This window comes from Triplophysa dalaica, chromosome 16, assembly GCF_015846415.1.
Source record: "Triplophysa dalaica isolate WHDGS20190420 chromosome 16, ASM1584641v1, whole genome shotgun sequence".
Lineage (NCBI taxonomy): Eukaryota > Metazoa > Chordata > Actinopteri > Cypriniformes > Nemacheilidae > Triplophysa > Triplophysa dalaica.
In genome coordinates this window covers 7070707-7085301 of record NC_079557.1, presented here as the reverse complement: position 1 = coordinate 7085301, position 14595 = coordinate 7070707, and the positions used below count along the sequence as shown (strand labels likewise).

At 40.8% G+C, this 14595-nt stretch overlaps 1 protein-coding gene across 3 annotated transcripts; it reads right to left on the bottom strand.

The window, feature by feature from the left end:
• Positions 1-1172: 1172 nt before the first annotated feature.
• On the bottom strand, positions 1173-13710 carry pcdh10b (protocadherin 10b). 3 transcript variants are annotated; one of them, XM_056770137.1, is made up of 5 exons: positions 10703-13710; positions 9901-9959; positions 9610-9716; positions 3466-3813; positions 1173-2384 (listed from the first exon to the last, which is right to left on the bottom strand). In XM_056770137.1, the coding sequence occupies exons 1-5, from the start codon at positions 13247-13249 to the stop codon at positions 2365-2367; spliced, it is 3081 nt and encodes a 1026-aa protein (XP_056626115.1). In that variant the 5' UTR covers positions 13250-13710; the 3' UTR covers positions 1173-2364. The 3 variants fall into 3 exon arrangements, with proteins under 3 accessions (XP_056626115.1, XP_056626116.1, XP_056626117.1); XM_056770138.1 differs by having other exon boundaries at positions 3656-3813; XM_056770139.1 differs by lacking the exons at positions 1173-2384; positions 3466-3813 and adding an exon at positions 9038-9144.
• Between the last annotated feature and the right edge of the window lie 885 nt (positions 13711-14595).

The following is a 14595-nucleotide window of genomic DNA, read 5'->3' as shown; positions in this document are numbered from 1 at the left end:
AACTTCAAAACATTCCCCACAGAGAAACATTTTGAAGTGAGAATAGACGCGAAACACCTTGACAACCCAGCACAGGATACGCTCTCATTTGTCTTTTTTTTGCTCGTGCTCTCTTTGGAGAAGAACAAAAGTTGGTCTCACAGACGTCATCAGCGGGTGAGAACAAATGGATGGTTGACCTGTCAGAGGAGATGAGGTGTGCGATGGAGGAAGGAGCAGGGAACGGGGCGAGATGAAAGGGGGGAGGAGTGAAGGAAGGCGTGATGGAGGTGAAAGAAAAGAGGCTAGCAGGGGTTGGGGCTGTTAGCATATTTATGAGGACAGATTTTCTGTTCAACTTCAGTCTATCTGTCACCAGTGGCCCCAGTTCAAAGCGTCAACCAACACCCAACTTAAAATCAACATTGGAGTCCTTGGATCCCTTCTCAACTTTTACATTCTACACAAATATAAACCTGCTATTCACCATCAATGACACTTGGACAAAAGTATGGCAGTGAACTGAAAAAGGGTTAAATGAATTTCTTTGGGTGACTTTAACAGTTGATCTTTAAAATCCCGAATCCATGTCTCAAGAAAATGTATGACTTGCTTTGGGAATCGTTAGTCATTTATTTTATTTCTTTAATTATTCTTATTATAGCCCAGTGATTTCTGTATTTAGGTCCCTCTTACTGCTCTAACGTTCAGATATTAAACCCTGCGGTTTGTGAAAGAGATTAATGTGAATGGAGGTCAAACATAATGGAGTTCATTTTAGGGAAAATGAGATATGATCACATTGCTTTTGTCCTTTCGTTCGTACTGCATTAAGTTTAGTTCTGTGCGACTGGCTTTAAATTGAACTCTGTTGGAATATATTTATATATATATTACATTTTATACTTTTTGCAGATGAGAGGTAATGTAACTTTTTGCTTCAATTTACTTGCTGAACACAATTTGTTTTTTAACTCGATACACTCTTGAATGGTTTGTTGAGTCTGTTGGTTGCATACACGTGTCCAAAAACAAAAGCATTAACAACAAGCTAATTCTTTCTATTAAGCTGCATTATAAAAAACAGATCATTTTTTGACATTCATCATCAGAGATTAGAGTTTTTAGGTCTAAATAGGCAAAATGTAGGCAATTATGTATTAATTCATTTAAATAAAACACAAGAGTCTACATTGTAAGTATACATTTTTCTGTTTATTTGTCACCTTCTGATATTAAGGTGTTCGTGGGCATGTGTGTAGTTGTGTGTCAATATCAGTTTCAGTGTATGTTTGCTTTGCACCGTGTGCACTTTTCTTATTTGGCCTCAAATTATTAAACGGACCTATTTGGCTACAGTAATACACAACTGCCATGTACTCAAAATCTAGATTATTACTCCCCTTTTTATTTATAGACATGAATCTCAATATCCAAAAGTGAAAAAATGGATGAAAGGTTTAGAGATAAGGCTTTATGTCACGTTAAGAACCCCTGTAAAGTGGATTTGCGATGCTAACGGCTCCTTCGCGAAGCCTTACACACTACACTGGAAAAACTGGCGCAAATGAAGACCGCACTTTCAGAAAAAGTATATATAGATAGATTTATAGATATAGATTTATATTTATTTCGAAGTTTAAAAGAGTACAGTTAAGACTTCTCACACGTGATATAACCTAAGTATGAGAGAGTAAGAGTTAGGCCACAGCTGTCCTGCTTACAACGTGAAAAACACTTAAACCCTGACGGAAGGAAATCCATCCGTGGAATCCGTTGCTTCTTTCCTTTGACAAAGAGTTGGAATAGATTTAGGGAAAACACCTGATCACACACACACACACAGCCGCACACAGAATATAAAACAGTCTAAAAGAACAATATTGCATTTGTAATGCACAAATATATTTCCTGTACAATTGGCTTTTCAGTGGAGTGTGTGTGTACATAAACAGCTAAAGGGCTCAGTGAATATATCTCCATTTTTGTAGTTTTCGTCGGTGGTCCTCGTCTTTTTGTTTCTTTTGTTTTTTACCATGTACAGTAGTGCTGTAAACAGGCACACGCAGAAGCCGAGAGGATTCGTCGTCCTCTGATTTCTCTCCTTGGATGTCTTCCTATGCTCCACGTTTTTTTAAGGTCCTGTTTTGTCCTCCGTCCCATCTCAGTCCTGCTGAGAAACATGTTGTGTCCATCCGTCTGGCCTTCTGCCTGGCTCTGTGAGTCCGACACTTTCATAAAGTTTGTTGATCGGAGGCACCGGACGCCTTTGGGAACACGCGATCTGACGCCTCTGGAAATAGAGTCTGAAAACTTGATGCCATTCCATCAGTTTTACTGATTGTGCAAATTCACGCCGTCTCTGGTATGTCCACACGGAAAGAGCTAGCAAATCCTTTTCCGCGCTAAAAAAAGAAAAAGACAGGCAGCATATTAAAGCATGTTTTTTAGATGCCAGAATACACAAGGTTTTGTGTTAAGACGTTCTCGTATACACAACGAGTGCTTTGATGAGGAACTATGCCCACAATCATAAATGTGTCCTCAAACTTAAACGCACCACCTACGCACGGCCTACGAGAACTGTGAGACGGATGTGAAGGTTTTTTAACAAAAGAACAGTCAATAATCTCAATCAATCCCACCTTCATCCTCTTTAAAAACATGCAGTAGTAGGCAGTCTAAACTCTTTATCTCTAGTCTTTTGAGAGTGTTTCTGAACTGATGTTTGCCACGGTTAACCAAACGCTGTCTTAATATATCTTGTGCCTGTGTACAATCAATAGGGAATTTGTTCTTTTTAAATCTCTGTGTTTAAAAGATTGATTTTTATGTGTCTTAACCCCCAGTTGCATTTTTATAATGGTCAGACAATATGAAAATGTTCCCTCCACGAAATATAATATCACATCAGAGAATCTCAATTTTGATTGACAGCTGGACTTTTATAATTGGGATTTGGAATGTACAAAGAAAATTAAGAATATAGACTAAGAGTTCAATCCAGTTCAAAGTCAGTAAATTAATAAAATGAAATGCATTCGCTATTTAAAAATAAAGGTATCTTAGGCAAAATAAAATTCTTTTGAAAAGCTTCATGAGTGGACAACATCTTTGGAGAGTAATCCGCACATTATCTCTTCTGTTAACTGGAAATGTAAAACCCCCTAGGGGTCTTTAAAGCATCGATACACAGATGGTTTCGAAACTAACTAGAGATTAATCTTTTTTGGAATTGAAAAAGATTAGATATTGCTTCATGCTGTAAAAAACAATTTAGTTGTAATTAAAGCCTTTATTTTAAAAAGTGTAAACCAAGACCAGGTATGTGAAGATCAGATGAAAAGATGTGGATGTATGAAGGAAAGCGCAAATGGGAGGTGTTTAGAGGAGAATTCAGTAGCACTTCAAGCCTCGAATTTGGAATATTGTTTTTTTTGGTCAGATTGAGAGAGAGAGAAAGCGCTCTCTTTTCGAGATACTCACACAGACAGGCGGCTTTGTAAGGCATGCGCGAGTTACACAGAAGTGCATCGAACTCTTTCCTCTCTAGCGTGGAAGCATTGAGGTGGTGTTGATGGTGTTGATGTTGGTGCATCTGGTTGGGGTGGTGTGGCGTCTCTTTGCCAAAGGTGGAGAATGACTGATCGCCCGCCAAGGTCTCGCCCTCAAATACCTCAGAGTCTGGCACGGAGTCCATGCCCGGCACATGCAGGTTGCTTCGGTAATCGGCGCCCTGTCGCGCTTCGGTTGGCATGAAACTTGGCATCCAGCAGCGATCTGAGTGGCCGAGGGCCTTGCACTCTTCTGTGCAGTTGGAGAACAGGTCTGCTCCTGCGAGATCGAACAGAGAAAGAGGTTAGCTTGTCTTTAATTGTCTGTGTGGGTGGATGGGCATGAGAGCCAGCGCAGGCTTCACTGAGCACGCGTGGATGAGTTAACACATGCTTTTCTTTCAGCTGGAACTAGCCTACTTTATGAAATAAAACAAATCATACATATGCATGGGCTATAACATTCATAATCATTGCCTTGATTGAACCACGCATGCCACATTAATTCAACCAATCAGAATGTGTCTGGGGCTGAAGTTATCGGGCATCTTTTCAGATTTAATCAAGCATTGGAAATATGTAAATTCACACGAAAAGCAATACGTGTCGTTCGCTTTGAAAACGTTAGAAGCCTAGCGCATGAATTGTCTTTGGTGCTTGACATGCTAATCATGAAAAGATTGGGTTGTTCCCCTCTTCTTTCAAATTGAAAAATGACCCTGATCAAAGTACATGTGGCGAACATGCGCAGGCCAAGTGGATGGAGTCAACGCTGTAATCTGCTCTTTCTCTCTCTCTCTCTCTCTTTCTTTCTGATTGACATCAAAGGTAAAATGTCTAAGACATCAAGCCTGCAAATCAATTCTGGCGGTTCCTTTCTTTCTATCATCCAAAGGATCATGGGGTATGTTATAAGGGTCGTAACCCTCTTTGCTCTTTTGTTTCCTTTAATTACAACAAAAGAAATCGGGAACACGGGTTGTTATGTTAAACAAATTCAATCACATTATTGTAAAAGTTCATGTTAGGCCGAGCACACAATATTTAAGAGTTGTGCAACGATTAATCGCGATTAATCCAGAATAAAAGTTTGTGTTTACATAATATATGTCTGTGTACTGTGCATATTTATTTTGCATTTATAAACACGTACAAATAAAGATATATGCGACCCTGGACAACAAAACCAGTCTTAAGTAGCACGGGAACGTTTTTAGTTATCGCCAAAAATACATTGTTAGGGTAAATAATTACCGATTTTTATTTCTTCCAAAAATCATTAGGAAATTAAGTAAAGTTAATTTTCCATAAAGATATTTTATAAATTTCCTACCGTAAATGTATAAAAACAACTTTTGTGAGTGGGTGGCCTGTCAAAGGCACTTTCTCAGTATTTCGCTTTTTTGCACCGTCAGATTCCAGCTTTGTAAACACTTGTTGTTCCGTCAGATAGTGTCCTATCCTAACAAACCATATATCAATAGAAAGCTTATTTCTTCAGCTTTCATTTGACATAAAAATCTCAATTTATTAAAAGTGACCCTTAAGACTGGTTTTGTCTTCCAGGGTCACATATACATCTAGAAAAGATTTACATGTGTTTATTTATAATTTGAAATATATATAAACGTTTATACATTTTTAAAATCTAATATTTTTTACAATTCCATATTTTCTTATCTTTCTCTTCTATCAACTGGTATGGTCTCAAGCATTGAAGCATCCTTCTCTAATAGTCCCTTCATTGTTTTCCTTGCTCTTCTTACAAAGAGTCTGCGGAGTCTGCTAAATGCTTAAATGTAAATGTAACCGTGAAAATATATTTTGATCAACAGCTCTTAATTCAAGCAGGTTGTTCATTATTTTCACTGATGAAAGACCTCACGAATCAAAGCCGAGAAGATAGCGCCACGAAGGCCTTACAACTAATGCCAGCATGAGGGAGCAGATCCTGTTAGTTTGTGCATGACAGTTGCGTGCGTCTTTTACCCCCGGCAGGTGTAAGCCGGCCGCTTTTACTGTCTACATCTCAGAACAAGAGAGAGAGGTGAGCGTTTTTAAATCCCCTCGGCTCATGTGTCTAAAAGCCCCATGTCTAAAACAGTCAGTAATTACAGCTGGAGGATTAATGAAAAGTGCCGTTTTAAAAGCAGTGCTAAGCGGAGATGTTATGGAAGGTATAGAGCAGAGTTTGTGTTGTCTGTGTGCGGGGGGGATGTTCTTAGCTAATCCTCAGACTAGCCTTTCAGACAGGAGACAGGTCAGCATACATAGACTTTGGGGTTGTGCTTTAAAAGAGGATTACAGCCCTTTGGAGCTACATGCAAACAACCTACTTAGGAACGGGTTTGGTAAGACCCTCCTAATAACAGACCCCAGCGAAGGACCACCTCACCAGGCAACAAGTAGTTTGAGCAGAAATTCTCTTATTATAATATAAAATATATTTTTTGGAAAAGAAATGTGGGGCCAAATACAGGTTTGGGTGGAGTTTAATCTTAAGGAACACAAATGATATACTGTATATATAGCAGGGGGTTTATTGGTTGGATGTATTTTGATAGTAGCTATCTCCTATATAGTGCACTATATCGGGTGTCCGCCATTTTGTAGTGTTGTACAAATTCTGAGTAAACAACTCATTCCCTATATTAGGTCACTACTTTTTACTAACAATGCATTATGATTTTGAGTGTACATCCTAAGCTCACTCATATTTCCCATAATACAATGCGAATCAACCATGTTATTAGAATCAACTAGAGGAGAGTGACCGTTAATGCCATGAATGTACGTTTATTCACTTGTATTTGTTCTTGTTGACAGTAATTTATACTTTTTGAGAATAAACAAATTAAATGAATGTTATTTATAGCAGTTTTTATTTAAAATAAAAAATGTATATAGTCATTTTATTTAACATAAAAAAATGTAATAGTTAATTAAAAACTAATACAATAAACAAGATAAATAATGTTAAAATGAACTTTACCATTTTACAAAACAATCCATTAAGCCACACATGTGTAATATAAGTGACGAATGTCCGCGACAGTACTGTCAGACGCAGGATATATTATGTCAGTGTCCGAAATTGTCCATTCATTTCTTCCCCATATAGTGGACTATTTAGCATTCACTATATAGGGAATAGTGTATGTGTGAACAAGTGGGCGAATTCAGACGCAGCTCAGATCTGTCTCTTTCTTTTCCTACAGTTTATCACTTTGGCAATGATAAAAACGGGCACAAAAATATTTGTATAATAAGTTTAGTTTCCAATTGTTTTGAAGTCTCTGCCGAATAATTATAAAATCAATATTAATAAATACTCTCATGTTCATTCAATGCTGCTGGAGTTTCAACTTATTAATGCTACGAAGGTAAACAGCTAGAAGCAGTAAGCTCATTTTTTTATCCAAGTTGTTTAATAAATGCACTCTACAAAACATTTCCACATGTATTTAAGTTCTTTGCACAAATATTTGCACATTTTCTTACTGGGGTAAAGTAAAGTTCAACAAATACCGCAAATATTCTGGCCTTCACCCTGCAATGAGTTATAGACACAGTACTTTGAACAAAGATGAACGACAGCGAGTTTGGTATTTTGAAAGCATGAGATAAGACACTTCCTCATTGTGTAATCGCAGGGAGACATCTTGATATTTCTTGACATTTCCCAAAATTAATTGCTCTCTGTACTCATCCAGTGTCCTTTTTTCAGTGAAAGAATTGGAAAAGTAATTATATTTTTGATTTAGGGTTCAATATTGCATGAGAGTCCGATGAAAATGTAATCTCTACATTCTATCGTTGAAAAAACACTTTAAGATTTTACACATGTGAAGTTACATGAGAAACCATATGAGACGCTCACACTAGCCCAAGGGGAGAGGAAGAGAACCTTAAAGCTGTAAGATATAGCAACAGACTAAAAAAAATGATCCATTAAAACACATCCTTCTCTTTACATTCGCTCTGGTGATTTCCAAGCTGAAGCCCTGTAAGGCATTAGATCTGATAATAACCTTCATTTGCTAATTGGTATGCATCGGCCTGAAAATAAATTACTGATCAGCGAGCTGTTTCTCACATCTGAACATGACCTGAAACTCAAATGAGGGATTCTGCTGCGGCGTGGCAGATCTTCGGGATCAGGAAAATATGATTTAAATGATTCAGGTTTGTCAAAACATCAAGTATCTCTGAAGCGCTCCGTTGTATTACAGAAGCACTTTTATGCATTAGAGAAGAAAATATGGGATGCTCATCTTGGTGTTTTTTTTATCTGGGTTTAGTCTGTTAACACATTAGAGGGTTATTGTAACCTAAACAGAACATGTTTCAAACCTGACTTTTCAATGGACCCATGATCCATTTTAAATGAAAGAAACTGAAAATCTTCTCCATTTAGGGATTTCTCAAAGGACGCCAACAGAGCTGAAACTCGAAAACTGGATCATTCAGCTCTGGTAAGTAAATTGGTTTAATTTAAAAGAATAACAATACTGTTCAATCTGCAGAGATCTTGTCACACGTTTAATGCTTTTCTGAGTTTGACAGCCCTTGTTGTCGTTTACTGAATGGCCACAATATTCTCATAACATTCCCCTTTTGTATTCTACAGCAAAAAGTGAGCCATACAGGTTTAGAAAAACCTGTGTGAATAAATAATGACAACATTTTCATATTTGGGCATTCAGCAGACTAAATTCCCTGTTTCAAAAAGGCCATAAAATAGCAATTGGTTAAGAAACAAGTTGTCTAAAATACATTTGAAAGGATGGAGGCTGTTACTAGCAAATTCTCATTAAAATGAACAATGCATGCTCCTGAACGCAATCCAAGTCTGCATACCAAACGCCGCTTTCAATTATCTTAATTAAGGAAGATAGTATGCTGCAAAACAATTAATTTTAGTGAGGACAACATGCTCGCAAATGGATAAAGCGACACAACGGATTTGGTTTTAACTCTGTTCAAGTTTACCTTAAAAGGGAAATGTTCTCTGATTGCCTGTGACAACAAAGGCAGATGGGCCAGCTGACCTTGTATGGGAAAAGTCTTGATTTTAATCTAACGTTTTACCGAGCAAAAATGGGCTAAATAAGAGCCGAAGGAGTCCATCTGAATGCCCAGCCAGAACATATGGTGCTCTGGAAAAACAGCCCAGGACATATGCTCAACCAAAGAAAAATTAATGATAATAAGATGCAACTTTTGGTTCTATTCATTTGTGTCCAGCTATGTCATAATTACATTAGACAGTCATCTTCACAATCCACTTCAAAACAGGTGTCATTTAGCAACAAAGCGAGTCATTCTAGATCTCATCTTCAGAGTGCCACATGTGTTTTTGTAAAGGTGTGGACAAGCAGCGTCCTACATCAGTGGAATGCGAGCAGTAGGCTTAGTGTGGAAGGTTGGGGGAGTGACGAAGAGTTTGGGGGTGGGTGGGTCACACACCATTAATGAAATGCTTGTTTGTTTGCTGCTAACCTATTTGGTCCGGTCCCACACGGTCGATGACAAACTGCCTCTTCTGATCTAAATTCCATTCTGTCATGTGTGAAAGGATGATATTACCACAGCCATAAATCCCTATTATCTGTAAGTATTCATAAACAATGGCATTATATTCTGTGCTATGACTGTTGTGTGCGTGCATCCATACCATAGGTTCAGTGGCCAGAAATATCTCCACTGGGATTATAAAACAAGATTAGAATGATCTAAAGGCTATGACATGACAGGTTTTGTTCTCATTGGGTGTGTCTGTGAATAACACAAGCAATACATTTAGAAGCTGTATGCAAGTGCATATTCTCCATAATACAAAACGCTCAGTATTTCTGATTTAACCAAAAATGGTAAGAAAGGACATTTTGAATTTGGCAGATGCACCTATCCAAAATGACTTCCGTGGCCGTCAAGATACACATTTCATCAGTTTGTGTGTCCTGGAAATCTAACTGATAACTTTAGTGTTGCCCGCACCGTGTTATGAGTTAAGCTACAGAAATGGACCAATAACAAAGCAAAAGTATAGTATGTGAAATATCTGTAGACATACCAGAGGAATGTCCGCGATGCATGGCATCATGGTCACTGTCTCCCTGCTCGCTGTCTCCGTGGCCGCTGTCTTTTGAGCTCACAATATCCGCCTCCTGAAATGCAGAGCTGCAGGCGAGAGGGGGTCTGAGTGTACCGCTATACCACAAGACTCTTATATAACCACAGTATTACTGCTTAGGCATTATGTGGTCTTCACATGCTTAACATTGGTTATATTTAAAAAAATCTGGATTTATTAGGAAATTAAAATCATAGACATAAAAAAGATTATGGCCCTTAAGATGCCTACCTGTTAACACGCCTTGGTCGGTCGACCAAATAACTTAGCTCTGCTCTCTGGTGTTTTGTCTGCAAAAGAGGCATAGATTTGTAATGGGCCCAACAATAACCGCAGCACAAACAAAAATAATTCATATAAATCATGCATAATAATAAGTAATAATACAATAAAAAAATCACATAAACTGAAAAAGGATCCCATAAAAAAAAAGGTCAAAATACAAGCCTCACTCACTAGGCATCACAGGGATTTTACAGACGGACAGAATCATTAGGCTGTGCTGCTATTCAGCAGAATTCAACTATAGATGGATCTTTGTTCATGTGGGGCTCTGCAGCACCGTGACTGGCATATCTAATACACTATAACCCCCGGAGCTTTTCACAAACATGCAAATCTATCGGTTCTGTGACTCACTATGTTTACACTTGACCATGAGTAATTCCACCGTATATACCACCTGATGATGATGTAATAATAATAATAATAATAGTTTATATAAATAATATTTTGTAATAGAATTTTTTATTACAATGATTTCCTTTTATCCACTAGGAATGAATTATAAACTTATTCAAGCTTGTTAATTCTTTGTTTCTTCGTTTTTATTCTAAATAAAATCAGTCGAACGTAAAAGCAGCTCTGTTTCAAAAGTTTTTGCTTTGTAAGAGCCATTAAGATCCAAAATATAATATAATTATTTAAAATGAATTTTGAACAAAAATGTAACTACATTTTAAAGCTGCACTGACAATTATAATTGTATGTTGCAACATTATTTTCTTTGAGTTAGTTTCAAAGGTTTTCTTACTTCACTGGAGAGCAGGCTGCCGTTTGATATGATGTCCGGCTGCTGTTGGTCCGTATAGCCGGTCACTATGGCACCGCACGGGTTGTGGTCGGTGTCGTTACTGCGGGACGGGCTGCAGGCCTTCATGAACATCAAGTCCGTTTTGGCCGATTCTGGAGTCAGACAGACCTGGTAACAGTAATTCTGGCTCTGATGCAGAGAGCCGAAGCTTCCCGATTCCTCCACGGGTACCTGCGCGGCGCTCGCAACGCTCACGTTGGCCGTGTTGGTGCTCTGTACCAGCATGATGTCCGACTTGCTCAGTTTCTTCTTTTTTCGGGCGGCTCGGGCCTGACGCCCGCAGCAGCCGCCCGATCCGCACGACCCGCACCCAACGAGGCAACAGCAGTCGCTCGCCAGACAGGTGCTGTAAATGTTTAGCTTTTTGTCCTTCTGACAGCGCACGGCCAGGACAATCATGGCCAGCAGAAAGATAAAGGAGACTGAGCCAAGCGCGATTATGAGAATGAGTGTCAGATCAAGAGACGCTTCTTTGGCCTTGGCAGAGCCGCGCTCTCCACTGTGACCCTCTACGAGACTATCTACCAGTGTAACCTGTACGACTGCGCTACAAGACATGGGAGGCTGCCCGTGATCTCTTACTTCTATCAGCAGCTCATAAAGCTGTTGTGGGTCTCGTTTAGCTGATACCCGACGAGCCGTGCGCAACTCCCCGGTACGCCAGTCCATTCGGAACATCCCATTCTCGTTGCCTCGCTGTATACTATAGGACAATCGCGCGTTCTCTCCATCATCTGCATCCATTGCGACGATGCGCGTCACCAAATAGCCCGGTTCAGCAGAGCGCGGTAAAGGCTCCCGCGCGGTGCCATTTTTTCCGAGAGGCGCAATCACAGACGGCGCGTTATCGTTTTGATCCACAATAATTACATTTACCGTGGTGTTGGACCACAACTCGGGGCTGCCCGAGTCTCTGGCTTGAACCATAAAGCTAAAGTCTTTTAGTTGCTCATAATCAAATGATCTGAGAGCGTAGAGATAACCATTCTCCGAGTTGATGGACACATACGTGACCACTGACATACCCTGGATCTCACACTCCACTATGGAGTAAGTTATATAAGCATTCTGTCCGACGTCGGGGTCAACGGCACTGACAGCGTAGATATAAGCACCGGGGACGTTGTTTTCAGTCACATACACATCATAAACGGGCTGCGTAAAAGTGGGCGCGTTGTCGTTCTCGTCTGACACGTGCACTTTGATTGATTTGCTGCTCGCCAAAGATGGAATTCCTTTATCTCTTGCAACTACAGTGACAGTGTACGCCTCTAAAGTCTCTCTGTTGAGGGGACCATCGGTTACAATAGTATAATAATTTCTGAATGAGGTTTTAAGTTTAAAAGGGACGTCGCCAAGAATCTCCACATGAGTCTGTCCGTTTTCTTCCGAGTCCTTATCTGTGACGCTGAGCAGAGCGATGACGGTACCCGTGGCTGCGTTTTCGCTCACGGACTCCGTGACTGTGCTGAAGATGATTTCAGGTGCGTTGTCATTCACGTCTGTCACTTTTACCAAAACTTTACAATGCGCGGGCACGGCGTTTGGTCCCATATCTTTCGCTTGAACGTAAATCTGATACAAGCTGCTTTCCTCAAAGTCCACCTCGCCTCTGACCTCTATTCGGCCAGTTCTAGCATCAATATCAAACAGTTCTTTTACTCTACCCGAGATGTGGTTGCTGAACGAGTAAATTACCTCTCCGTTAGGGCCCTCGTCTGAATCGGTGGCGTTAAGTTGAATCACGAGCGTGCCCACGGGCGCGTTTTCTGCCAGGTTCACAGAGTATACCGGCTGATCAAACACGGGGACGTTGTCGTTGGAGTCGAGCACTCTGACCACAAGCAATGCTGTCCCAGTCCGAGGAGGTTGGCCACCGTCCACGGCCGTGAGAACATAACGGTGCATTGCCTGCTGTTCTCGATCCAACGGCTTTTCCAAAACCAGCTCTGCGAATTTGTTGCCGTCCGTTTGCGTTTGCACGTCTAGGTAGAAATAGTTGTTGTTGGTGATGTCGTAGGTGCGCAGTGCGTTGCTACCGACATCCGGGTCGTAGGCGCTCTCCAAAGGGAAGCGCGTGCCAGGGGTCGCGCTCTCGGATATTTCCACGGTGATGTCCGTCTCTGGAAAGCTCGGCGGGTTGTCGTTGATGTCCACCACCTCTATCTCCACGCGAAAGAGCTCGAGTGGGTTCTCCAGGAACACCTCCAGGTGAAGCAAACAGCTGGCAGTCTGCTTACAGATGCGCTCCCGGTCGATTTTCTCGTTCACGAAAAGCACCCCGTTTTCCAAGTTTACTTCCAGGTACGGCGTCCGCGAGCTGGGCACCACCTGAAATCGGCGGGATGAAAGTTTCGTAAGGTCCAGTCCCAAATCCTCTGCGATATTTCCCACAAACGTGCCATGCTCCGCTTCCTCGGGCACAGAGTACCGTATCTGCGAAACTACACCATCCGCGAGACACAGCAGGAGCAAAAATACAAACATCTCCTCTACGGAAAGGGCACTTGGGATATTTTATCTCCGCTGAGCGCGCAGCAAAACCATACCCCTCTTCCTCGATGTAAGGCGCTCAAGCGTGCGTAGGGCTTTGGTTGAAGGGTAATAGCTTTCCTTAAACGGGGCTGTCAGCCAAAAACCATGCTGTCCGTTGGTTAAGACGGGACCAATTTCCCAAGACGATTCCCTTCGTATAGCTCCACGAAGAAGCTCTGGCTTTAGAGTCGCGCCGAATTTTTGTCACAAGTACGCATTACATTAAACTGATACTGGCTCAAATAAAAAGCGTTTTAATGTCGAATAAAACACACTTAAATAATCCATAGAGTTCTTTCAATAGATGAACTTGATATATCTGAGATATAGTCTCTGTTTACAGCGACAGTCAATATGTTTCCCTTTTTCGTGTTATCTGAAAGGTCCCAGTATGTCAGGTGCGCTCCGGTGGTGTCCGCTGGCACAGTACTGAAGCTTCAACGCTAAGCTGTTCGGTTTTCCCGCAGCACCCTCCCCTCGCCAACCAATGGGATCATCCGACACCAGCAGAGCCTAAGTTTTATTCGATACCCACCACGTCTGTCAAACATCCGGTGGCGGATTGACACGCCCCTGGTCAGAGCTGCGGGATTTCTGGTCATAAGGATTGAATGGCTGATGAGTTAGTTTAGGAGTGAGTCAGAGAGAGTGATTCAATTGTGGAAAACTATCTTAAATGTTTAAATAGAGAAATCTGTTAAAGATACGGGGAATGCGTATGTGTACTGCGAGTGATTTATTATAGTTTAGCCACAGCTTTGAACAGTCAAAACACTTTTACACCCACTACCAGTTCTTTTTTATTCATATTATTATTAATTTAAAATAATTTATACATGCAATGCATTTAATGTTTCATGCACATGCATAGAGCAGCATCTCAAACGTGTTCTTTGATTGCGTCTCCGGTGCCCAAGCGCGAGCTACACGCGCCTCCTAGCTGCCAAAATAAACCTGTAGCGCCGCTGTCAGTCAATTCTTCGTGGCAACTGAGCGTAAAACACGAAATCTGTGGCAATGCCCAGAACTTGTATACCCTATCTGTAATTGAATAAAACAGTTCCCCAGGTATGCTTGCTGATTTAACTGATTTGAGCAAATCTGTTGTTGCATCTGGACACAGTCTGAATAAAATGATATAAAGTCCCTGACGTAAGTTGGAAACGTTTGGGAAGAAAGCGGAGGGTGCTCGTGCAACAGCCACGCAATACTGCAGTGATCAAATTTGGCTCCATTCGATATTTTACGTCCTTAGAAGGGAAGTCTCAGATTCTATTAAAGTCACCCAATCCCTGAAA